Source organism: Desarmillaria tabescens (assembly GCF_030435595.1).
Source record: "Desarmillaria tabescens strain CCBAS 213 chromosome Unknown EV420scaffold_59, whole genome shotgun sequence".
NCBI classification, from domain to species: domain Eukaryota; kingdom Fungi; phylum Basidiomycota; class Agaricomycetes; order Agaricales; family Physalacriaceae; genus Desarmillaria; species Desarmillaria tabescens.
In genome coordinates this window covers 91005-114599 of record NW_026848358.1, presented here as the reverse complement: position 1 = coordinate 114599, position 23595 = coordinate 91005, and the positions used below count along the sequence as shown (strand labels likewise).

At 48.3% G+C, this 23595-nt stretch overlaps 6 protein-coding genes across 6 annotated transcripts; 2 read left to right on the top strand and 4 right to left on the bottom strand.

Moving 5' to 3' along the window:
• Positions 1-1110: 1110 nt before the first annotated feature.
• Positions 1111-2235, bottom strand: EV420DRAFT_1027836 (uncharacterized protein). The gene is made up of 5 exons (XM_060465383.1): positions 1989-2235; positions 1777-1936; positions 1614-1713; positions 1477-1552; positions 1111-1423 (listed from the first exon to the last, which is right to left on the bottom strand). Exons 1-5 carry the CDS (start codon positions 2145-2147, stop codon positions 1208-1210), a joined length of 711 nt encoding a protein of 236 aa, XP_060324684.1. The 5' UTR covers positions 2148-2235; the 3' UTR covers positions 1111-1207.
• A 1-nt stretch (position 2236) lies between these two features.
• On the bottom strand, positions 2237-4083 carry EV420DRAFT_1027785 (uncharacterized protein). The gene is made up of 4 exons (XM_060465382.1): positions 3547-4083; positions 3016-3480; positions 2525-2964; positions 2237-2472 (listed from the first exon to the last, which is right to left on the bottom strand). The coding sequence occupies exons 1-4, from the start codon at positions 3832-3834 to the stop codon at positions 2385-2387; spliced, it is 1281 nt and encodes a 426-aa protein (XP_060324683.1). The 5' UTR covers positions 3835-4083; the 3' UTR covers positions 2237-2384.
• Positions 4084-6733: 2650 nt separating this feature from the next.
• Positions 6734-8987, top strand: EV420DRAFT_1576491 (peptidase M14). Its single transcript, XM_060474504.1, has 11 exons — positions 6734-6936; positions 6987-7412; positions 7463-7555; positions 7612-7739; positions 7789-7795; positions 7846-8029; positions 8081-8196; positions 8244-8272; positions 8320-8404; positions 8452-8551; positions 8603-8987. The coding sequence occupies exons 1-11, from the start codon at positions 6784-6786 to the stop codon at positions 8605-8607; spliced, it is 1326 nt and encodes a 441-aa protein (XP_060324682.1). The 5' UTR covers positions 6734-6783; the 3' UTR covers positions 8608-8987.
• Positions 8965-11376, bottom strand: EV420DRAFT_1576488 (autophagy-related protein 13-domain-containing protein). The gene is made up of 3 exons (XM_060474503.1): positions 11058-11376; positions 10551-11007; positions 8965-10499 (listed from the first exon to the last, which is right to left on the bottom strand). The coding sequence occupies exons 1-3, from the start codon at positions 11178-11180 to the stop codon at positions 9148-9150; spliced, it is 1932 nt and encodes a 643-aa protein (XP_060324681.1). The 5' UTR covers positions 11181-11376; the 3' UTR covers positions 8965-9147.
• A 4428-nt stretch (positions 11377-15804) lies between these two features.
• EV420DRAFT_1724199 (uncharacterized protein) lies at positions 15805-20357 on the bottom strand (the record flags this gene model as incomplete). Its single annotated transcript, XM_060479806.1, has 20 exons — positions 19692-20357; positions 19573-19639; positions 19400-19524; positions 19264-19347; positions 19099-19208; positions 19026-19039; positions 18683-18974; positions 18526-18633; positions 17768-18469; positions 17613-17710; positions 17497-17563; positions 17414-17441; positions 17306-17362; positions 17011-17254; positions 16887-16953; positions 16786-16833; positions 16380-16738; positions 16241-16321; positions 15977-16189; positions 15805-15921 (listed from the first exon to the last, which is right to left on the bottom strand). Exons 1-20 carry the CDS (start codon positions 19952-19954, stop codon positions 15805-15807), a joined length of 3144 nt encoding a protein of 1047 aa, XP_060324680.1. The 5' UTR covers positions 19955-20357.
• Positions 20358-21165: 808 nt separating this feature from the next.
• On the top strand, positions 21166-22721 carry EV420DRAFT_1576479 (uncharacterized protein). The gene is made up of 8 exons (XM_060474502.1): positions 21166-21252; positions 21308-21330; positions 21384-21524; positions 21582-21683; positions 21733-21945; positions 21993-22133; positions 22189-22303; positions 22359-22721. The coding sequence occupies exons 1-8, from the start codon at positions 21183-21185 to the stop codon at positions 22529-22531; spliced, it is 978 nt and encodes a 325-aa protein (XP_060324679.1). The 5' UTR covers positions 21166-21182; the 3' UTR covers positions 22532-22721.
• The last annotated feature ends 874 nt before the right edge of the window (positions 22722-23595 follow it).

The window sequence follows — 23595 nt, the reverse complement described above, 5'->3', positions numbered from 1 at the left end:
TGGCAGAAGATCCCACAGACAATCGTCGTGGGCGCGAGGAAGTTGATTTTAGTCGCTCATACGACCGAGCTGGAGAGAGGAGCGGTTTGTTTGGCTGCGCCCCCAGTGAACGCGTTGCCACGTGCATTGATCTGGATCAGATTTCAGGGCCACCATGACCCTATCATTACCGATTTTTACTTGATCCTCTACCTTTGGAAGTAGAAAATAAGCAGACATTTCTAGCTGCTTGGAGCAACGAAGGTCTTAACGATATTTCCATGAACATATCATCCTATCCGTCCCTATGAGATATTGGGCCGCTCGGACTTGACAATTCGAAACCGTCGGTGTGATGAAATGGAAGGCAAGGTGCCGTGCATTCTACATGAAAGGTCTACTTGTTGTATGCTTTGTTTGTCTCAGAAACCCGTCATAGTACTTGTTATGTGAAGCGAAACCATAAGCTGTCGAAGATAGAATTTAACTGCAGAATATGATAAGTACCATTGAACAACTGAACACTGAGTCTGAGAATATCCACCTGAGCTTAATATAAGCCAACAGTTGGGCTCGTAAGCTTTTAATTTACGGGAAAGTTTTTCCAGGTTTCAAAAAGTCCAATCAGACTTTTACGAAGCAATACCCAGTAACAGGGACATCAAAAAGAACAGCCCGATACCTACAAAAGCATATGGCGGATGTCATGTCAAGACACAGAACGCTTCCAGGACGCAGCTGCGCTAAGCACGGAGAGAAGAGTGCTTCTGCATCTGCTATTCATACTGCTGTGTAGAACGTCAGGACAGTTCGTCTCATTTTGGCCGCAGAGTGGTATCTGGCTTAGGACAGACATAGCACAATGCTGGCATAGTGGGCTCTGTGCTTGTGGTGCAACTCAGTTGCGCAGCGGGACAATGAAAAATCGGATAACACAAAAGAGATCGCGCTCCTTCGAAGTTGCGAAGTAACCCTAATGCCGACGTACAGGACGCCAAGGCTTGGCACGCCCGTGAGACCGCAGGTACGGCAGCTACGCTCTGGAGATGTGGTGCGTTATCATGCTCCGGGCTGAAGGCTTGGGAATTTAAGGTCAGCGAGCTGCGATTACCTGTAATCGGTTTGATATACCTCGGCAGGACTGGAGCATGCCCTTCAAGCTCGAAGGCTTCCACTATCCATACAGAGGCTTCCTTTGGCGTACGCTTCTCTTGGGCGACAAGCAATCTCAATGGCGGAATGTCAACGGCCTTTCTTCCTCCGTCGAACTTCGCAGTGGTAATAAAATTTTCGTCCGAAGGCAGAAGTTTCGACCCAAAAATGGCGCCGGGATCGATGACCAGGAAGATGGTTGCCTACAATGCTGGGGCCGCATGTGCGTGCGTATGTGACTATACGGTTGCAATATTTGGTTCAGAGCCTTCCGGAAAGAGATCTCCGTATTCTGATTGCCGTGTCAAATCAAAGGAGAGTCGATATCCCGAATAACATACGCACCTCTTGAAAGAAATGTAAGGATATTGGGAGGAGCTCGACAACAAACGCATATATCGAGAGGGAAGTCAAGATATGACTTTTTGCGCGCATACAAGGGGTTAAGATACCAGAATGAGAAAACACAAACTAAAACGTACCGATTGCATAGTAGTAAACTCAATCCGTCAACACTTTCCCGGAACGGCCGGTAGACCCTCAAGCCATACAACGAAGGACCACGACGTGGTTCGAATAAAACTGACAGGACAAGGTAATTCATCCCTGAGGAGTTCATCACTATCAATTTTTCAATAAACGTACCATTTCCCGAAGTGTACATATGACCAAGGCTACCGCCTGGGTTCCATCTGCTCCAAGTGACTGTTCTCGGCCCCAAGCTGCCCAAGAGTATATTCGTGTATTTTCGGACGAGTCTGAACATATTCCCGCCATTTTCTTGCCCGAAAACGCGTCTGCGAGCCTGTAGACGGAAATCAACAAAGCTGAAACGGAAATGGACTAAGAAGGCTTGCCTCAACACGGGACGTGCGTACCTTCTGTACGTGGTTTTCGATGAGAAAAATAGGCATACTACGGAAAATGTAACGCAACACGGGCTTCAGTAGGTACTGAAGGTGCAACAAGTAACGGAGGAAGTTGCGCTTTGTCCATTTCAAATTGGTCGCAGTCATGACATTATAGTCACCGTTCCTACTTTGGGAGGCGGAAGGCGGGACCGGGCCGACTGAACTCACGGAACGTACCCGCGGTGGGCGTATAAATGGCCAGAAGTCTTCCACTGGAGCTTCTTTTATAACCATTAGTTACTGCGATTAATAATAATACAATAAAGTAGAAGAACTATATACAAGATATTTTAAAGAATTCTCACGAGAGGCGCGCGCGAATGATGACCCACAGATGCAGGGTCACTTGTCCTTCTTTCTAGCTTTCCGTATGTATTTTCCTCGTCTTGACTCCGAGTACGTACACTCAATATTTAGCGTAGTGCAGCTCCTAAGTGATAAATTAAGCGCTGGCTGATACAAAATGAAAGGAAGATGCTCACTCGCACCGCTGCCCAGAAACACCTACGCATTTATTCTTCTTCGTTCTGCAGTAGTTACAGGCAACTGACTTCGGTCTAGGTTCTCCTCTGAGCTTGGATCTTGAAGAATTCCGGGGTAATTGGCTCGAAATCGAGCTGTGAAAGCCAGAGTCTATCTGTGGAAGTATGCGATATGGGGAGCTGGAAGGACCAGCCTCGGCGTCGTCGTTAGGGACATAGACAACAAACCGGGGGCTAGTAGACCCTTCGGATGCGCCTGAAGATCCTGGATGAGATGCCGTGCCGCCGGCTTTGGGCTGGGAATTGTTGAAATGAGCGTGTTCATCGGAGACCTGCGTTCCAGACGAGTATGCATTTAAAATGTGGGGGTGAAAAGATGGATTGATGTTTCGTTGCGAGCCGTTATTGTCTTGAAGAAAGAGTGCAGACTGTAATTGTGCCTAGGTTGACTGTCACCCGCTGAACATGCACCCGTGGGGAGTAACACTCACCGAAAGCTCGGGGGTTACTGTTCGATTCAAAAGAGGTAGGCCTACTTCGGATGAAGCAGGACTATTAAATGGTAGCCAGTGTTGTAGAGTGGGTGCGCTCTGGGTGACGTTTGGATCGCTGTAATTATACTGACCGGCGGCCATCTGACTTTCCGTAGGATATGGCATTGGCATCGAACTTGTAGGGAGCTCCGCAAGGTTCCCGAAGCTTGACCGCCGCGAAGAATGGTAAGAGCTAGAGGCAGCGTCGGACAGCCAGTCATATCCGCCCTGCCAACTAAGACGCTTCACCTCAGGTCTTTCATTGTCAGAGCTGGTCCCTGTGCCATACAGGCTTCGGTGAGTCCGATAATCGGATGGCAATGAGTTACGTCGCTGAGACGTAAAGTCAGGTATCAATGACTGATACTGCCCTGAGGCCGGCGACGACTCGAAGCTAGCGTGTGAATGATCCATGTAGTGCACCTAAGAGTAACGTCAAATAAGACACGAACTTACAGGGCGGAAGGTGGAAGGAAAGGCGAAGCATACCTCTCCTCCATTACTACTTCCAGCGTCGGACATATGATACTCGGAGGAAGGAATGCTGGTAGAGCCATTCCAAAACACGGATTGATTCCATTTGTACCCTGAGGTCGCTACCAAAGGACCGTCTACCCATGAGACATTGACGCTCGGCAAGGAGGATCCAGCTGGACTCTCCACATGTGGAACAAACCAGTCCTCTGCGACTTCCTCTCTAAGTTCAGGCTCGAAATCGAATAGGAAGTCCTCCCGATTTTGCAACGACCGGTCGTTGAAAGGGTTACCGTTAGACATATAGAATGAAAGCGGGAAGAAAAGAGAGACAGAAGAGATCAGCGAAAAAGAAAGAATGGAGAGATGGACCGAGGGAAAACGAGTAGTTATAAGGAAGATAAGACAGCCAGCGGGGATCTCAGGGTATTGTCACTTGCCTTGGATCCGTTATCCCCGTCATCTTGCAAACGAGGGTCAACATGGTCCCACTGCACCATTGAGCTTTGCGACCTTGTCTTTCGCTGTCGTGAGAACAGGCTGAAGGATAGCACGGAAGCACAACGCGGTAGGCACGCAGTAGTTGCTGAAGAACAACATCATTTCGTAAGCCCAGGAGCACAAAAAGAACAAAGGCCAATTGAATTGAATTGAGCGCAGCGGCGTGATATGGAGTGATGGGAAGCGCGATTTGAAGCACACGTTTCCCTTCTTTACAATTTATTTGGTACACAATAAGTAAGGGAGAACACATGCCCCTCAATATCGGCTGAGACGTCAAGATTTTTCCCCGGAAAGAGATTATGTAGCCCCCAGGTACGGTAAAACCTTTCGCGAGAAATAATCTGTGGACGCATAATTGTACAAGATGGGGGGAGACACTTTGGAGAGGATTAACCATAGCTTTCCATTATGAACGTTGCTGAGAATAATATCGCGTTCGCATGCAATGCGGTCCGCCGTGGTAGAGAGGAAGGTAGAACCAACCAGTTGACACGTAAAATGATGAAGAGTCGGGATCAAGGGGTGAGTAACTACTTTTGGTATCTTGCGCTTCAACAACGATCAACATCGCCACTGACAGTGACCTAGCACGTCGCATGTCTTTCATTTCTTTGGAGATATCAACCACGTCCGAACCACGAAGTACTTCACTCCAAACCTAAGGAAATTTCCGGATGCTTTCATTTGTCCGGAAATTACTCTGCCCCGCCTGCCTCCGGAGATTATCTATATCGAGTAAAGGTACGGGAGACCGACCGGGACAGAATATTGTATAAGGGAATTCCGGCGAGGGAGACACGGTGGAATGATTTCCAAAATTAGTTTTTGTTTACCAGAAACATTCCGGAAATTTCCTTATTCTTGGTGTGCTTAATCGCCCTAGTTTCTTAGCGATGCATCAAATCGGTCGCGACGGAACTTACCTAACGTAAATGGCGCAATAGGTTCCCGTACTTCTAGTTCTCTGGTGGAAGAGGTCTGGCCGACGATGACAAACGGCTTACTACCACGTAGAACGCCAACTTTTATGACAACCTCATTTCTTTCTGTTTCTTTCGTCTCTTCTGGTGGTAGGGGGATGACGTTTTAGTTAAAGAGCTGTAATTCGAATGTACTCTGGAGTCTGGGGCGAACACTGACGAATCAATTAGTTTCTCCAATCGATGGTGTTCCATTACATTGGAGTTCTTGAAACTGGCCAACTTGCTGTCATCTCCTTCTTCAGTTTCAGCTCTTGTATTCGTGACGTTTCCTAAATTACCAGCGGGTCTCTTGCATTTTATCGTGTCAAACATGCGAGTAGCATTGGACCTACTTATCCACGTCTTCCGGTCAAAGTTTGGCACGAAAGGATGTCGTGATTGCTTTCATCTATACTACCTTGTAGCCAGAGTTGGTATGGCACGGAGGTACACTAGTTCTGTGCCTCAGTTGGCATGTGCATGAGGACTGACGTCTGTCGTTGTGGTTGCTAGCCGTAAGCACAAACCATCATGTCCAAGCTCTTCATTTCGCTAAATGATTGGTAGATATTCGTAGTGAGCTGGATTAAGCTTGATCCAGTGCTATTTCCCTCCTACTAGCCCTCCCATACCTCGTTCACACTAGATGCCCGAAAAAGGTTGCATGTAACGAAGGCCTAGTCAAAATGTTCGGCCGTCAGTGTTAATACCGATGCCTCTGCCGGCTGTCCCTGAAGAATTTGACTACAGTTGCGGTGATTAATATTGGTCCGGCCAAGTCGCTCATGGTGAGTAGGTGCCTCTCGCTTGTTACGATGCATATACACTACATTCTAACATTACTGTCTATCGTTGAAAACCATCTTTGCAAGGTACCTTTTTACTTCTAAAACCGCCGATGAAAAAAATTCCCTTTGCGTTAAGTGCGGGCGATTCTTGGGTGATTCAGCTATCTATCTCATGGAATCGAGAACCTTTCATATTTAGGTACAAGATACCCATGTAGACCTTTCTTTATGTTCGATACCTCTTGTACCTTGGCACAAGCTTGCCGTCATTGGTCAATGTTATGGTAACTCCCTTTCAATGGCCAAGGAAATATATACATACATCCTTTATTGGACTGTGAGGGAAAGTAACAAGAAGCACCGAATGCATTCAGTGACAATGTAGTTGGAATGTAGTGAAACGTATGGAAATTGATTGGCCATTGTTGGTGTTGGTGTTACAGTGCAAGAAACACAAAAACATCCGCTTCACAGTGAGCCAATTTCTGAATGTTTCGGCGTCTTCTGAAAATATAGCAAGGAAAGTGGGTGAGATACACGTAATCTGCAAAAAAATCACTTTTTTGAGTATATGTTTCAAAATTTCAAAACTTTTCCCATTTTTTAAAGGTTTGTATTGAGCTGAAAAGGCGAAATCTGCAATAAAAAAATTTTGTTTCAAAATTTTGGGTGTCAAAAATGGCAAAATGTTTAGTTACGCAAGTTTTGTTATGATAGCTCAAAACTACTCCCCAAAAGGAGACGATTCCGCTACTTTGACAAAAAATTGGGTGAATTGGTTGGGCAGAGATACGGCTGCAAGTTTCATCGTGATCGGAGGTTGAAAATGAGCTTCTTGCACTATAGTACCGGCACAAGGTCCCAATTGTTGGGTGGTGGTACCGGCCCGGTAAGTACCGGTCTGCCGGCAAGTGCGGCAAGGTCACACGATGGCTTTACCAGGCTTGACTTCCTACCACCACCTTCGATTCTACTGCAGCCGCCGATAAGGCTCCTTCATGGCGTCGAAGTTACTTGAATATGCATCTATTTGCCTAGTTTTGACGCTCAACGCCTTTGCGAACGACCAGTTGCCTTTGAACGCGTCGCCTGTGCTAGGTACCCTGCACAGATTTTTACGAAATGAGAGTATAGTATTCAATGAGTTGCAAGTACGTTATCTCCCTGTCTTTCAGGGATTTTTAACATCTTTCTCTTGCAGAAATTCGACGTCGATATCTGGCAAGTGACGCCCGAGCTCGTCGACATATACATGCCTCTTTCAGGACCAGGCCTACCGGAAGTTCTTCGCGCCATTCCAAGTTCCTCTACGCCCGTTCACAATCAAGATATTCCATACTATTTGCGCCAAGTCGAACCATGGAACCTTGCTTCCCTTGAAAATACAACGTTCCACAACGAGTACCATCCACTTTACGAAATTGACGACTTTGTCTACCAATTGGCAGAGCAACACCCTTCAATAGTGAGCATCGTCCACTTAGGCCATTCAGGTCAGGGGAGGGAGATGCGGGGCCTGAAAATATCTAATGGGCCGACGGAGGTAAAAAAGACAGATTACGGAAAGGGTGTCGATCCGTCGCAGAAGCTTGGGTTCGTCATTACAGGCGCTCAGCATGCTAGGGAGGTGTGTACTGCTCAGTTCATTTCATTCCTTGTTGTGCTCAAGTCTCCCAGTGGGTCGCTACAGCAGCGGCCCTGTACATTTCTCATGCCCTGGTCGTCAATTCATCCGAAAAATACTCCTTGTCATCGCTTCTGGATACTTATGCAAGTTTTACTCAAAATACATCTCACATGTGAAGCTTACAGTTCCGTTGTTACAGGATTTTTACATTGTCCCGACTCCTAATCCTGATGGATACGACTTCACCTGGGAGAGCGACCGCTTCTGGTATAAAAACCGCCAGATCATGGGTCCTAATGAAAAATGTATCGGATTGGATATGAACAGGTGTGTTGCTTATTCTTTTGCTTGACGCACGAGGCTGATTAGCTTGCAGGAATTGGGTACTCTCTACCTCATATTTTCACGCACGTTCTCTCATCCCTTTACGCAGGGATACAAGTGGAAGTCCAATGCAAAGTACTTTAAGAAACCTACAACACCCGTTGACCCCTGCTCGCATTGGTTCCCCGGCCATCGACCGTTCGAAGCCCCAGAAGTGAACAACCTCGCCAATTTTATCACGACGCTCCCTAACCTGCTCGCGTTTATCGACTTGCGAAGCTATGGCCAAATGAGTGCGTCCCTGATGAAAAGTGAAATATCATTGCTCACGAATGTTGTCGTAGTCTCCTCTCCGTACTCATACTCGTGCAAACGAGTGCCAAAGGACGCCGAGGATCAAATCGAAGCTGCAACTGGGGCAGCGCGCGCGTTACAACTCACTCATGGAACAGTATTCACAGTACGTCGTCGTTGCTGAACAATTGCCAGGAGCTCATCACATTACAGATTGCGTCCCTCTGCGAGTCCCTGTACCGGCAAGTTTGTACATTCGTAAAGTAATCATCTACTCATCCGAATATAGCGCCCCCGGGAATATCGTCGACTGGATGTACGCCCGTGCAGGGATCAAGTACTCTTATGCCGTTCACCTGCGTGACACAGGAACGGTCAGTGCGCTTTCGACCTTTGGTATTCTTATCCTGACTCTTCCCAGTATGGATTTTCACTACCGCCAGAATGGATCCGGCCCGTCGGTGAGGAAACAGGAAAGATGGTCAAGTACCTTGCGGAATTTATTGCAAAACAATTGAAAAGTCCGTCGTCGTCAGTGTTACATTGATATAGTGCTGACTTGGTCGTCGCAGGATGAAACAATGGGATTTTTTATGTGATAGATGTATTTTCGTTTTGTGGCTTATGTGAAGTTGTATTACTATCTCTTTTCTTTTCAGTTCAATGATGAATCACGACTGTGAACTCACGGTGTGGAACCTAGACTGCTTTCTTCGGAGGTTGGCTATTTTTGGCGGGACACGGGTGTTTGACCGTCCTAGTGAAATACACTGGGGTTTTCGAGCTGTGACGGAGTTACTGGTCCCCCTCTTATTTCCTTCCATTGGGCTACCGTGTTGATGCTATGTGAATTTAGCGGCGAACCTGCCGACATTCATATTGATGGGCTCATGCGGCGGGCCTTTAAAAGTGGAAGGACCTGACAATCAACATGAGATGATAACCGATGGTATTGATACTGGTAAATACGTGCTGTGAGATAAGAAAAGACGTGAAATAGATACTGGCACATACATTGCTACACATGATATAAGACAAGGTGGATGATGGCAAGAGCATAAAGAGGAATATATAGAGAACACAAGTCCAGCACGAGCCCACAGAGAAAAAACGGAGGTCACCCTCGCCGGCGGTCATCATCAAACTCCATTTTCCCTATCACCTCTTGCGATCCTTGGCTCGCAGCCGAACCGTACCTCGGGCGCACAAATCCCCTCATCCCAAGCCCAGTGGGACTCTCCCTCCCACGGCTCTCGGGGCTATCAGTCTTCTTCCTCCGAATGCTCCCCTCAATCCCTCCCAGCCCTTCCAGACTTGCAAGGAATGTCTCATTCATCTCCCGAAGCTTCTCGTCCACTTCTCCCTCACTTGTTAGCACGGCGCCAGATGTAGAGATCGTTTCCTGCTTTAACAGCAGCCCACCCTCTTCCTTCTGTGGCGGGGGCATCTCTGGAAACGCTTGCCGCGGAGACTGCGAGTGCAGCCTGTGTCTCCCACTCAGTGGTTTCCTCGCGTCAATATCCTGCACAAACGTCGAGATCTCGTCGTCATCCGTATTCGTGCTCAGGAATGAGGCACTCCCGACCTTCTCATTCCCGCTACCACTGCCCTCACTTCCCGGACCCAATGATGGGGCATATCGATGGCCGAAACTGCTTGAATATCGCTTCCTGGGAGGCATAGGCGGTTTCGAGCTATCCGAATCATCACTGCGCAAGCTCGAAGGTGCAAAAGGGGGTGAAGCCCGGCTTGCAAGGCCTATGGGTGATAGAGGAGCCGGTGGCCGACTCATCGTCGGGGATCGCGTAGGGCCTAGTGTCGGCAGATTCGCTATGCCTACAGAGGATAGTGATCCTCCCACACCGCCTCCAACCGAGGTGCTACTTCCCCCAAGGCTTCCACCTGAAGGCGATGCAGATGCTAATGTGTTGGTCTTGAACGGATGCACGGGATTGATACTTGGACGACGGATAGCAAGAGGAACTGATGGGAGATCTGCCGTACTACTTCGACCGATGCTCTCCTTACGCAAACGCGCTGCCAAGGAGAGTCCAGATGGTCGGCTGCTGTTATTGTCGAGCGATCCGGACGTAGAACTGGGAGGTAAAGGTACGTTCCTCGGACTACCACTGATTATCGATTGAGGCCGTGAAGAGGAGGAAGGCAGGACAAATCGGTCTGCAATAGAAATACTTATTGGAGATCTAGGGAGGGATGTCCGGATGGGAAGGCTGCTACCTGGTGATCCTGTTATCGAGTCTCGCTGAAGATTCTTGGTCAGTGTCGGCACAAACTCTGGGCCTTCCGAGAGGAAACGTGACGAAAGGAGAGATTCCAAGTCATCTACCCGGAAATGGGGCGTCGTCAGATACGTCGCAGATAGCGAGAGCGTGCCCATGGGGTGGGATACAGGCGCGAATACGTGCGTCTTGCTGGGAAGAGGAGGGGCGCCTGTTGCTGGCGACGCATCTGATGATAAAGGATGAGATCATCATTTGGCGTGAACTGTGAAGGACATACCGAAGCCTAGAATGAGGCCGGAATCACCTAGCGCCTGTGTTCGCACCCGCAATTGGATATTGAGGTTCCCATTACCTGCCCCGCGTCTCCGGAGCCGCTTGCACAGTTTCCATGTGGGGAGGATACGCAGCAGACTGTACAGGCTGCGAAAGAGCGGTATGCCATGTTTGTACACTGTGGACAGCGCGACGTCTGATCCTTCGTCCTCGCTGATATGGCGAGCATTGAAGTCGAGCACCCAGCTCTCGAGTAGAATGTACTTGGGCGTCGGCTTTATCTGCAGCCTGGATGAATCTGGCGAAAGGTAGACAAGGACCTGGTTGCTGCTCAGCTCTGGTACAGACAGAAGGACCTGGATTTCCAGTGGTGGTGGTGGTGGTGGAGACATCGACACTGACTTGTACTTGTCGCGAATTTCCTTCGGAAACATATCAGAGTCGTGCGTTTCCAGGTTGAACTGTGAGCTTTTCAGTATTCTGCAGTAACATACAAACACTTTCTGCGCACCCATTTGTCGACCTTCGACTGTAATCGCGACTCAGCAGTCGTTCTAGCATCGCTAACGACGTAAAACAGTTTGGTATAGAAGTGCAACGCAATCTGGTCGGCCTTGTGGTTGTCATTGGACATCGTTGGTAAAGAAATCAGGATATTATGCGTGCAGAGCCATTTCTAGGGCATTCAGGCAGGATATAAGGGAGAAATGCGACGGAAGTATGGTGGTAAGGTGGTAAAATGCTGGGGTCCGCGAGGGTACCACACAAAGGTACGATTACTTAAGCCCTGCCCAAGCACGACCCCACGTGGTTGTGGCGTGCGCCCTTGCCGTATTCCTTGACCTTTACACTTAGGATTGCCTTAGGATTCTTACTGTAATTACCGCAATAATTACAAGTAATGAAGATTAGCTTGAGGGAGCGAGAGTATATCTTCATTTTTTTGCTTCAGTGAATTTACCGCAATTGGCGTCTGTGATTCACACTTTGTCACTTTGTTTACTATTCAGGCCATCATGCATCAGCTGTAGTAGGGATCAGATGGCGCCTTTGAGAATCAGTTTTGATAAGAAAAAACACTGGGGCTGTAGGAGCGGGCTCCGAGGCCGACCCTATCATACTCCTTTCCCTGATTGCCGCCGTAGGCACCTTTAAGTGGATACTAAACCTCGAATCACTACCTCCTAGATGCTTGGACTGTGTTTTCCTCTGGAGGGGGGTCGTAGACTGGATTCTAGCATAATGACGATACTTTTCCCCAGCCCCCTCTCCCTTTCGCATTTCGGTAATCGCCGTTTACCTTCAAGCTTCGAGTCTTATGAACGGGGGCGTGATGCACACAATCCGCCAACCTGTCGTTTCGATATTCGACAATTTATATAAGAGTGGAAATATTGTGTTGTCAGAGACATCTCTCTAAGGTTTTCGGGCTCCGTTAATGCCACTTCAATTGCTAAAATGTTTATGCAGCAATGTTCGTGGGGTGCATGATAGTCTTCAGGCCTGGCGGATTAGGATCGACAAAGCTTCTATGTTCTACCAACGTCTTCACGCTGTGATGCTTATTGCGGACTTAGGGCCTGTGATTGTCATGATCTGACTACATGGAGAAGGTTGTTCTCTCGACTCGGTTCCCTCTATCAGCCGATTCAAACCTTCCTCAGTGTAGGCAAGGGCAAGCCCTACAACCTTTTGACTCTGAAATTGACGATGCTCAGACTTCTTAAAAGCAATTCACTTCATATGGAAAAACTCTCGCACGCATGCAGGAATTTATCGCTCTATGGAGTTGTACAACCCGAGGCGGGGGTTAAGTACTCTAAATCTCGAAAGGGTTCTTGGTAAAATGGCAATTTCGTGATGGAATCACTGATCGCTGGTCAGGTATGTTAGTAGTGTTGCTCAAATGTTCGCTGCAAGCAGAAGGCCGGTTGGACACTTACGCCTGAACACCTGGAAGAATAAAATTATAGATATGACGGTCAAACACGCGTATCCCGTTAAAAATAGTCAACCAAGCGATCATCTGCTCCCCACATAAAGTTCATGTAGATATCCTGAGGTTTCGATGGGAAATCAGGAGATTCCGGCAATAGCAAGTAAAGATTGTGCGTAACTTGGGGTGATGAAATCGCAAGTCGAGCAGCTGACAATCGGTTTGTACACGTTGGTAAGAAGCATATGATTTGGAGCACAATACAAAAAAGGGAGAGTCTCAGTTATCTCATATCACAAGCAGAAGTACACGGACACCCGATGCGCATTTACTAGATATGCCGATGACGCGATACTGAAGGATCGTCAATCAGGCACGGACCAGGATCTATGATCTTGATATTAGCACCGCTGCTTAATTGCGGTTCAGAACTTGAAGCCCAACATACCTAAGAGACAGTACGCTTCGGCGCACGACAGAGTTTCCACCACTTGTTGCTCTGGTCCCTCTGTGGCTAAATGATTCCACGACATGAGCACCGAATTTATCCGAAGTGTAAAATATAACTCAAACCTTGTTACTCTCGTTTGAAACATCTATACGTACCAAGACTTAGCGCGAATGCAGAGTAGAAAGTGAAGTTGCCTACGAGCTTTCATACACTCCCAGGTGCAAATAACACCCATACCATACTTGGAATCTTCAAAATACATCGTGCAATAGCCGAGGAGTGCATATTGCTTGGTCGGCATATACATCTCCCCTGCCTTCCAGACATCAATGCAAGTCTGGATGGGAAGGTCACCGCACTCCGGCTCGTTGAACTTGGGAGGGCCCCCTTGTTCGACGCGCTGCCTTCGTTCGTTGGATAGAGCTTGGAGGATGTCAGACATTATTGGTTATACGGACAGCGTTCGGTGAAGCTACTCCCTTGATATAAACCTCAGAAATGCGGTGATTAATAGCATGCTTAGATGTCGTGCCAGGGGCATGCGTCTCCCCCACTAGGGCTCACGTCACTCAGTAGGTCATCGTTAACTGGATCGGAGTCGAATAGACTGCGCAGAGTACCAGCCTAGGGATGGAGCCTCCAAAGGCGTCCGAAAATGAAGCCAAGAATTTATGTGTACCAGCGGCTCTTTTTCGCGAATTAGGAGAATCCATCACCAATTTGGTTCAGAAAAACATCAAAGAAGACATGAAATTCTAGGCTTTGGTGTTTTCCGCCGAAGGAATGCGAGCGTCAGCGAATCAGCAGTGGATAGCCCATATTCGCCTAATACGAGCAAATATACCCTAGAGAAATTGGAGCGTCAGTCTTTTATTAGATAGCCATCTCAATTCTCTAACATTCTTTTCCAAACACCTGACGCTCGTGTAAGCAATCCGTAGGCATGTCCGTCTCCATTGTCTCACAGAAACTCGAAGTCTAAGTCACTCTGCAGGCCAATGACTGTTCACTTGGCTATTTTCGCTCGCGCGCGCTCCGTGGAACACACGGTCCATCCTGGGAAGAAGAAATACATAATGTGAAGCCTTGCAGTGGATAGACGCGTAACGGCGACTAGAGGGCAGCCTCGGCCTAACCCCGCGCCCGATAATCGATAGCCAACGTGCTATTCGAAAGAAGGAGGGTGTTTGATTCGATATACTCCGCGAACCTCGTGGATGCAAATATAGCATGTGCTATCCTAAATGAGCTCGAAAGTTACAACCAGAGCGTCTTGGTCATGCTCTTCATCATTATGAAGGTGCTTCCGTGCAGTGGAAATTAACGTGTGGGTCGGGTGCGTTTCATTGATGCTGAGTGCGATATAGCCCCGTGTTCTTTCCTAGGTAAACACTCTGACCAATCAGTATATGGAATTCGGAGACGGAAGCTGTTCATACAGAACATAGCTCAGTCATCGGAGTCGCCATGTCACGGCAGTCGTCCCAAGAGGTTACGAACTTGGATTGTGTATTCCTTCCAGGGATACCAAGACGCACATACCTCGTCCGCAGTAAGCTCAAAGGGGTGTAACAAAATCAAAGACGCGTTCGGTTGAGGCTGGCCCCAGGGAAATGAGTAGTATCAACTTCTGTTACAAAGTCGATATCAGTACCAGTGCACCAAATCTGAACTGTTATGGATGCCGTTCTTACCTGTTGGTCAATAGCGGATTATGTGGTCGCCACAACACATAAGGCGCCAACGAAAGCACCTCGGGCTCAGTAATATCCGCCTTGAGATCGTTCCGACCGTTGACCGCAGAGAACGTCTAATTTTCTCAGATCACCTTTTGGATTCCACGACAAGCTTTCTCGACCGCTCCAATGCGGAAGACGCGAATAGCTAGGAATACTTAGACTCGCAAGGTAGTACTTATATGAAACGTTCACAGTTCGAATGGGTGTTTCCGGTGCTCTCGACTTTCGCTTCTGACTTAGCCTCGTCGTATGAGCCATGACGGCGATGGAAACTAGAGAAGGCGAAAGACGTTCTTCCGTTGTACAGGCGAATCGATGACTTTCGTGAACGGCCCGCAATTCCGATTCTGTAATGAAATCTTGTGGTACTGGTTCCCAGAGATAGCCCAATGACCTTCCGGATTCAAAGATGGCACCTACTTAAGGTCCAGACCAACATTGGTCAGAGGAGCTTCACTGATTATTCCAGGGTCGTACCAATTTGATACCAAGACTTGGGTGACGTATTAGTGACGGTGTTACCACCAGATATGGATTTCACCTTGCCTAAAAAAAATTCTTCCTTCGAAACAACATTCATAACAGTGCAAGCACTACAACATGAATGTGAAGGGAGAAGGCCTCATCATTTATTCTTTCGAAAAATCACTTCACATTTGTGGAAACAGTTGAAACGTAATTACATGTTCCATCGGCACCAAAACCATACAATGACTATCTAATTTTCATTCTTCCTCTGATGCATCGCCGCATCTTCACAGAAAGAATGAAAATAGGAAAGGGGTTGCCAAAAATTGCTATAAGCCGAAGCAAATAGACGGGTTCGGATGTATAATTTGCAATCAGCAAAATAACTGTACCTCGGTAAAGACCTCACTGGTGACAGTAAACCCTAGCACAAGAGATAAAGAATCAAAAGCCCGGGTGTGACCTTATATACGATTTACCACAGCGCACGGACCATGACGATTTATAGAAGGTTTCGCGCAAATCTTGCATGCCGACGCAAAATGCCGAGGTGCCGTTGGTCCGAATCGTTGAAGCCCCTCCCTAGAATGAGACAATGCTCAATTTGAATCATTACTGTCATAGTACATTAAGATGTGACTAGGATAAACAACTAACCGCCCGCCTATAGTGCACGAAGCTCCGTCCTAGAATGTTCAAACTCAGCCTTCCACCTGGTAAATCCTCTCAAGGGTACCTCCCCGCAAAGCGTCTTTGTTATGTGATGAAGTTCGTCAAGAGACTGCTCCATCACAGTTAGCGCGAAAGCCTCACGTTCAAAACAATCTCAGACTCACATGCAACAGCTGATACACCGCAACCACACCAGCAGCATAATACATGTAGTCCACCGAGGTAGCAAATTCCGATGTCAGCGTGTCCCGGCTAGCATAGTTGCTTTGGTGGTAAAACAGTTTCTCCAGAAGAGTCTCTGGAAGAACTTGATGTATCGGCTCAGCAGTACGCAAGGACTGTGATACAAGCGAAAAAAGGCCCATGACATCCGAAATCTAGATTCGATGGTTCAGTACCTGCGCGACAACAATGAGAATGTAGCGCACAAAGTTGGGATTCAGCACGCCAGTATGATGGAGAAAAGTCACCCGCCAAGCGTCGTCAAGCTGCATAAGTGCGCCTCCAAGCTAATCGGTGAAGATCAAGTCAGTTTGAACAATCAGCAACTGGGAAGACAGAACGGACCTGTGACAAACTCGATACCATTTCAATCTGCACCTCCACCAGCTGTACGTATTCCTCCCTGGGCCACTTGCCACGTAGACTTCCTTCCCATGTCGCTAGCTCCGTTAGCTCCCGTATTGTGCGCATCTCCACCGAAGCTCCCATAACTTTGTTACGGAATTCCTTCATCCACTTCGTCTTGACTTGCTCTCCTTGCCGTTCATCCTTTTCTTCGTCAAGGTCTACCTGTGATATCCACGCTGATATGAGGTGTCCGTAAAGCTTTGACAGCGATGCTATCGATGATGCATTTCGTAGACGTACGGCTTTTCGGCCTGAAGTCGGGGGTAGCATCATGACTACGAAAGATGCACCCGAACCTGAGAAAGATCAGATAGAAATAAGAAATATGCGTTTGGAAGCCTACCGATGACAACCAAAACCCAGCGCCTCCAGGCGACGGACCAACCTTGGCCTGTCATGAATTCAGTCGATGCGTCTCCTCGAGCACCAGAATAGTGGACGTACCAGGGGTAGCCAGCTGAGGTAAATGCCCATCTATCCACGAATATCCAACAATGAGAGCAAATGTAGCCTAGTAAAACATCATAGAATGACTTTTGTGGTTTCGGAGGGCAGGACATATACTCACACATGCCAGAACAACCCCCTGAAGATACTTGTAGGGACCGAAAAGGCGAACGAAAACTATAGGGATGAGTAAGAAGCCTACTGCTGCAGCGGATCCGTAGACATTCCCGTGTGATTTAGCATTGCCTGTGTGGAACATGAGAAAGACAAAGTCATCCCTACACTCTGATAATAACTCGCCTAGGTACCAGCCGAGAAGGCCGGCGACGAGTCCGGCGAAAGTACCAGTCAAACGGATTACCAGACTATAGAGGTTAACTGGTGAGAGAGGTAGAGAACGAAAAAAGGCTACCCACTTGTATATCTGATCCGCAGCGTACAGATTAATCATCGTTTGAGCCATGATGAGTGCCCTATATGACCAGGGTCAGTCTATAAACGGCAACGCAGGAAGCGAACGGTACCAAATGCCCTTCTCCCTGTAGTAAAAGACTACGAAAAATAATGGTTATTCCCAAAGAAAAGGTATCCAGCTGGACAGACATACATGCGGAAGACCGAACCACACAAGGAATCCAAAGAGCGATAGAAATGAAGATGTATTTGAAGGCGAACTGCAGTTTAAGTGAGTCACCGACAGATCTAGCATTTGTTAAAACGTACGATAGCTTCCGGAGTCTCCATCCAGCGATACACGGTAGAGATATAATGCATGACTCTCTGGAAAGCATTGGTCGGCGGCCTGCTATCCGGGTCGCGTCCTACATATGAATTATCAATACCCAAAGTATAATCAGTAGCCTCTACATTTCACGCACGATGATCCACTTCGTGCTCCTCCAACATATCCCGACCAATAGCATGGGGCGACACGTCTTCTCCAAGCACCCCATTCGCCTGGTCACCCTTCGCTGAGAGGATCTTCCAAAGCTTTCTCAGGCCCTTAGGGGCCCACAACCGGTTAGCCTTCCTCTTCTCCATAGTATCGCTCACAAGTGTCATCAATCCCAACGTGGCCTCGGCCACATTGATCATCGACGTAGCAAACACGTATGACACGTACAACGAGCGGAGTGGAAGGGTCTGGCTCCCTTCGATGAGCTCGGGCTTGTTGAGGATGGGCATAAAAGGGTTGATCAGAGCAAGTCTGTTGGTCTTTTTGAATTCATCAAGGGAAGACTGGAGCTGCTCGATGGCTTTATCTAGCTCCACACGCGCCTGTGCGTCCATATCTGCGTTGCGACTCCAGCGGTATTGATTGATATGGTTCAACGAACGCTTGATCACTTCGATACCATTCGAGACGGTTTGTCGGAGGGGACCCGTAGAGCGGTCGATGATGGGAAGGACCTCAGATACGTGGACCTTGTGTTCCACTTCGATGACCTCGTTACGCTCGTGGAATCGCCGGAGTAGATAGCCGTCACTGGTATCGGGAATTGTGGTGGTAGAATCAGAACGGAGGCGCTCGAAGAGATGTTGGGACATGCAGATGAGCTGAGAGAAGCTCTGGAGACCAGCTAGGATAATGAATTGGTGAATCGGATGCTAGGACAGCAAACGGGGAGGTACTGACCAACTCGAGTGACAAGTGTGAGGAGTGGTTCCAACAGATCCAGCACGTCATCGCCATTCCATCTACCGTGACTGAATTCCAAGTGGATAAACCGGGACGTAGCCATAACTGTCATTTGAATGAGTACCTCCGATTTGATCAACAAAGGAAGACTTACGCTGTTGCTGAGAGAGTACGACTGTCGCCCTAGCCGCTTTGGCCTCCTTGATTAAAGGTGAATGTTCGGAAATCAGGTGCTCAGGCGGTGTACGCAAGACTTCGTCTTGGGTCTCCACTATTTCTTTCAAACGGTCCAGCTGTTCCAATATGTCGTTAATAAGCGAGTGATTCATGCTTTCGGGGAAAATAAATATGGTCGTCAAAATCGCAATAGCCATATAGCAAGAAACCGATATGGCCATCGAGTTCATTAAGTTGTAGCGAGCGGATGGAAATAAAGGCCCGTAGGTCTACGGGTAAATTAGCTTCCACTCTTGAGCTCCAAAGCTGGGGTGACTCACGGCAAAAATGTCCACTGCAGTACAAACAACATGTGTTAGGTGGACAAAAGAAAAGAGCGAAGTGAAGGCGTACTTGCAATAGTTCCAAAGATACTAAGGAATACCAGAGTTGGCGCGTACGCACGGAAAAGACCCATCACGAAAGCTCCAAGCCCCAGGAAGCATCCATACACCACTGAAGCGCTGCGAGAAAGAGGTAAGTCACCCATTTACGTTGGCAGATACAGTAGTAGCGTACCGAGTATCCAGAAAGACACCATGGTAAATTGCGGTGGTTTGTGCTAGCGCAGGATTGGCTTGAAAGACCGGATTAGCTGCTATGCTGTACGACAGTCATTCAAACGGTGACGGTATATAGCAAGCTTGGTACTAACCTTGCATTTAGAACGGCCATCGACGCTTGTAGGACAGATGGATCTCGAGACTCATTGGCCGCACGCATGGCAGCTGCACCGATACCCCATCCCAAAAGGAGCCCAACCTCAACAGTAGTCATGATCTGCAGAGTATAAGATGCGGGGTTGTAGGGGAGTAACGAATCACTCACAAAGAAAAAGAGTTGTACAGGTAGGTAGGGTGGCACAAACATGCTTGTTAATAACGCAAAGAATCCGCTTGAAATAAGGTGAGCTTTACGGGAAATACCAGCCAGGGTCGCAAACGTACACCGTACCGAGCGTTCGCAGTGACGCATTCGGCAGTATGATCAAATATGCCACCCACGAAGCTATACATGATCTAACCATTATCTTCCAGGACCTCTTCGAGCGTAGGTTTTTCGAGATCCACGTGGGAAGGTGTGACCACAGAGTAGGCGGGGGCCTTGCCTTGAGTGGGGGTACAGGAGGAACAGGAGGGGCGTCATGCTGTTGTTTGCGATCGGACGCGAAGGACTGAGTTGAAGGCGAGATCTTGACTGTCCTCGCCATGGCGGTGGGGGTTCAACTAGGAGGGAAAAAGCGGGGAAGGGTAGTGATAGTTGTAATATACCCTCCTTTCTGGTTCGAGTCGAGATGCATGTAGAATGCATGTACTTATTTGACAGTTGAATACCTCGAGGTGACCGTACGCGACCGACACCGAGTAACTATTCAGTCAGAAGCGCGGCTTTCACACGGCGTTTTGTGTAGTACGGCACAGCCACAACACCGTAACCCCCCGAGACGGCGTTCCTTAACAGTACGAGTGTGTAGGGTTCGCATCCAAATCGGAAAACCATGGATACTGGAGCAACTTGTGGACGTGATGCTGAAGGGTAGTAGGGTCTATGGCAAGATACGAGATGCGGACTGGCTGCTGAAACACTGTTATGTCGAAGAGTCTAGCCTTCGGCGGACAATAAACGAAGGGAGTCAATTGAGTCGGGATACTGAAACCGGGTAAGGCACCACCAGCTGTATTTCTCGTCGGGAAATCATCACAACATCACCGCAACCCATGGAAACAGCAGTGTAATAGTATCATAGGTTCCTGAGGAACATTTACGACTGCGGTTGAAGATGATTGCTTCTGGGTACTTGGGACTTGGGGTAAACGAAACTGGGCTTAATTGGGCACGCATAATATAAATCGCGTGATTGCCTGCCAGACTCGCATCACTGGTAAATGAAAATGAGCATTTCGAATTCCATAATAGCTGGGTACAAAAAGGAGGCACCTTGGCGGACACGTCGAATTCATCACAGTGAATCACCTATCCACAAACATGCTTTAGGGTGGTACCTTGGGTCGTGTCTTGACCAAACATGAGGACCAGGCTGCATGTATCGCGCCAATTACTGACACGAGACCCTATGCTGGTGGGTCTCAGTTCAATACAGTCATTGCCGCAATTATGGGCAGAGGGGAGTGTTGATTCCGGCGGCAAACTGCGCTGCGCTACACGTCCTTGATCTGTTTCCTGCAGCGGCATCAATGAGTTGAGGCTCATTCGAGGGAGAGGCGCTACGCACCAGCAGCAGTTCGGTACCAGGTAGACATACAATCATCATAGTGAACATTTCAACGGTATCATAACAAACACTGGCGGTAAAATGCCAATGGTAGGACAGTGGGTAAGTTATAAATCCGGAAATCGGCCCGATCAGTCATCACATGATCGCCTGTGACGCTTACAACGGGTTATACATCCTCGACATTTCTTTCTCCCTAACCATCATGACGACCTCTCTCGATTATTTGAAGCAGACTGGTACCGTCGTCGTCTCCGACTCTGGTGACTTCGAATGTTTGTCTTTCATGTACGCTGCTACAAAATATCACTGATGATGCCGATAATGTAGCCATCGATGTCTATAAGCCGCAGGTAAGGCCAGCACATCACCAACGGGACCCGGTATGCTGATGAATAGATTTCAGGACGCGACGACCAACCCATCATTGATCCTGGCTGCCGCCCACAAGGCCGGATATGCTCGTCTCATTGACGCTGCTGTCGCCTTTGGCAAGTCCAAGGGTGGTGACATCGACACCCAGGTCAATGCCGCAATGGACAGGCTCGTGAGTATTGTATCTAAATTGTGTGGAGCTCTGCATTCATCCTGTCGTCATCATTAGCTCGTCGAATTCGGCAAAGAGATTCTCGCTATCATCCCGGGCCGGGTTTCCACTGAGGTCGACGCACGTCTTTCCTTTGACAAGGAGGCAACAAAGGTCAAGGTGCGCAATACTTGCCTATGTCGCTATCCCTGCTCATTTTTTCCACCAGGCCAAGGAACTTATTGCCCTTTACGATTCAGTGGGTGTCAAGAAGGAACGTGTCCTCATCAAAATTGCCTCGACCTGGGAGGGCATCCAAGCTGCCCGGGAACTCGAACGGGACGACGGTATTCACTGTAACCTCACCCTCCTCTTCGGATTTGGTCAAGCCGTTGCTTGTGCCGAGGCCGGTGTCACATTGATCTCTCCTTTCGTTGGCCGTGTAAGTAGACCTTCTGACCGCTATCGATTGATCTCATATCCGCACAGATCTTGGATTGGTACAAGAAGTCTACTGGCAAGACCTATGAGGGTGACGAAGACCCTGGTGTTATTTCTGTCAAGAAGATCTTCAACTATTATAAGCAGTATGGTTACAAAACCATCGTTATGGGTGCCTCTTTCCGTAACGTTCGCATCCGGCATTCGCTTCAACCGTTGTGCCTATACTTATAGATGCTTATAGACCGGAGAGATTAAAGCCTTGGCCGGTGTCGACTTCTTGACCATTTCACCTTCCCTTCTGGAAGAACTGAAAAAGTCAACGGAGCCTGTTCCCAAGAAACTAGATTCGGTTGCCGGTGAGTTTCCCTCCAACTTCCCCACGTATGATCTGACGCACGTGTACCGCCGCAGCTGCCAAAGCCAAAGACCTTCCCAAGGTCAGCTATATCGACAACGAGCCTGAGTTCCGCTGGGCACTTCTCCAAGATCAAATGGCATTCGACAAGTTGCACGAAGGCATCAAGAAGTTCGCTGAGGATGGCGAGACGCTCAAGGCCTTGCTCAAGACCAAGCTTTCCGCTTAAACGGTAAGGTTCGGAATGAAAATATGTAAACGATTGTATAGTGTTAGCCAAGATGCGAAGTAAGTAGATTTTTGTATGTCATAGACTGTTACGTTTCATTTCGACTGGACTGCTGAGATTGAAGTTCTCATAAAATGACTCACGTGTGGTATGTAGCGATCTTGGCGTCTTTTTACAGTTCGACAACATATGGCCACATTTGTGAGTACGCTGATAACCGTGTTGAGTGATTCGCGCTGGCTGGTACCGGGTTAGATCAATATGTTAAGTCCTTGTGAAAATTGTGACGCGATGCATGGAACGCCTCTATCAATAGAATCCTTTTGTTCAGAGAGGAGATACATGTACTTGTTCGCGGGACGCGGTGACAGACCAAACTTAATCATCCCCAGCGAAATCTTGAAACATCCAGTGTAAATCGGCGTTCTCCTCGATGCCCGTTCAACAGCTCTTGGGATCCAGGTGCAGACCTATCGAATCACGAAATACAAAATAAGCACTGGGTAGACATGACCTCAGACCGTGACCGGCGGAATGACCTTTTGACCGAGTTTTGATTCGAGGGGCAGAGCATCGCGTGGTGGAATTGACTATATGGGTCCATGTTTGACATCAAGGTCGGACTCAGCAGTGGACTCCGAATTACATTGCAACGTGAAGGTCAACAAATCCCCCCTTCATCCTCTTTTTCCTTCCGAGAGGTTGTCTGTTCGACTTTTAGCCTTCACGCAATTTTACCATGTTGAGTTTTTCCTCCTCTGGTTGTCGCCCCCTGTCCGGGCGGCGGGACGGTATTAAGCGGAATGGCGCTCGTGGCGATGTTTGGCTATGTCTTCAGACGCCACGTTTTTCGCAACATCACGTTTTCGACAAATATGGCATGGCACTCCCCTCACTCCAGTCCCGGATTCCTTTTGCGACCGCGCTCCCGCTGCCTCGCGGAAATAGTTCGACCGGCTTCTTCAAATCATGTATGTCGTACCGATGCGGTAGCAAGTAGGGGCCGACCGGTGTCGGTGAGTCTTCGAGTACCGAATTCTGATTAAAAGTTTTGGATGGAACCG

What these genes read in the sequence shown, in the direction of transcription:
- EV420DRAFT_1027836 (XM_060465383.1), bottom strand. Translation starts at nt 2,147, where the DNA reads ATGACTGCGACCAATTTGAAATGGACAAAGCGCAACTTCCTCCGTTAC. An exon ending in TACGCACGTCCCGTGTTGAG is followed by an intron (nt 1,937 to 1,988) that starts GCAAGCCTTCTT and finishes TTCCGTCTACAG; the next exon opens with GCTCGCAGACGCGTTTTCGG. An exon ending in TATGTACACTTCGGGAAATG is followed by an intron (nt 1,714 to 1,776) that starts GTACGTTTATTG and finishes TTGTCCTGTCAG; the next exon opens with TTTTATTCGAACCACGTCGT.
- EV420DRAFT_1027785 (XM_060465382.1), bottom strand. Translation starts at nt 3,834, where the DNA reads ATGTCTAACGGTAACCCTTTCAACGACCGGTCGTTGCAAAATCGGGAG. An exon ending in GAAGTAGTAATGGAGGAGAG is followed by an intron (nt 3,481 to 3,546) that starts GTATGCTTCGCC and finishes CGTTACTCTTAG; the next exon opens with GTGCACTACATGGATCATTC. An exon ending in CAGTAACCCCCGAGCTTTCG is followed by an intron (nt 2,965 to 3,015) that starts GTGAGTGTTACT and finishes CAGTCAACCTAG; the next exon opens with GCACAATTACAGTCTGCACT.
- EV420DRAFT_1576491 (XM_060474504.1), top strand. Translation starts at nt 6,784, where the DNA reads ATGGCGTCGAAGTTACTTGAATATGCATCTATTTGCCTAGTTTTGACG. An exon ending in GCGAAGCTATGGCCAAATGA is followed by an intron (nt 8,030 to 8,080) that starts GTGCGTCCCTGA and finishes ATGTTGTCGTAG; the next exon opens with TCTCCTCTCCGTACTCATAC. An exon ending in CTCATGGAACAGTATTCACA is followed by an intron (nt 8,197 to 8,243) that starts GTACGTCGTCGT and finishes ATCACATTACAG; the next exon opens with ATTGCGTCCCTCTGCGAGTC.
- EV420DRAFT_1576488 (XM_060474503.1), bottom strand. Translation starts at nt 11,180, where the DNA reads ATGTCCAATGACAACCACAAGGCCGACCAGATTGCGTTGCACTTCTAT. An exon ending in AGTCGAAGGTCGACAAATGG is followed by an intron (nt 11,008 to 11,057) that starts GTGCGCAGAAAG and finishes AAAAGCTCACAG; the next exon opens with TTCAACCTGGAAACGCACGA. An exon ending in CGGCCTCATTCTAGGCTTCG is followed by an intron (nt 10,500 to 10,550) that starts GTATGTCCTTCA and finishes CTTTATCATCAG; the next exon opens with ATGCGTCGCCAGCAACAGGC.
- EV420DRAFT_1576479 (XM_060474502.1), top strand. Translation starts at nt 21,183, where the DNA reads ATGACGACCTCTCTCGATTATTTGAAGCAGACTGGTACCGTCGTCGTC. An exon ending in TCTCTCCTTTCGTTGGCCGT is followed by an intron (nt 21,946 to 21,992) that starts GTAAGTAGACCT and finishes ATATCCGCACAG; the next exon opens with ATCTTGGATTGGTACAAGAA. An exon ending in TGGGTGCCTCTTTCCGTAAC is followed by an intron (nt 22,134 to 22,188) that starts GTTCGCATCCGG and finishes AGATGCTTATAG; the next exon opens with ACCGGAGAGATTAAAGCCTT.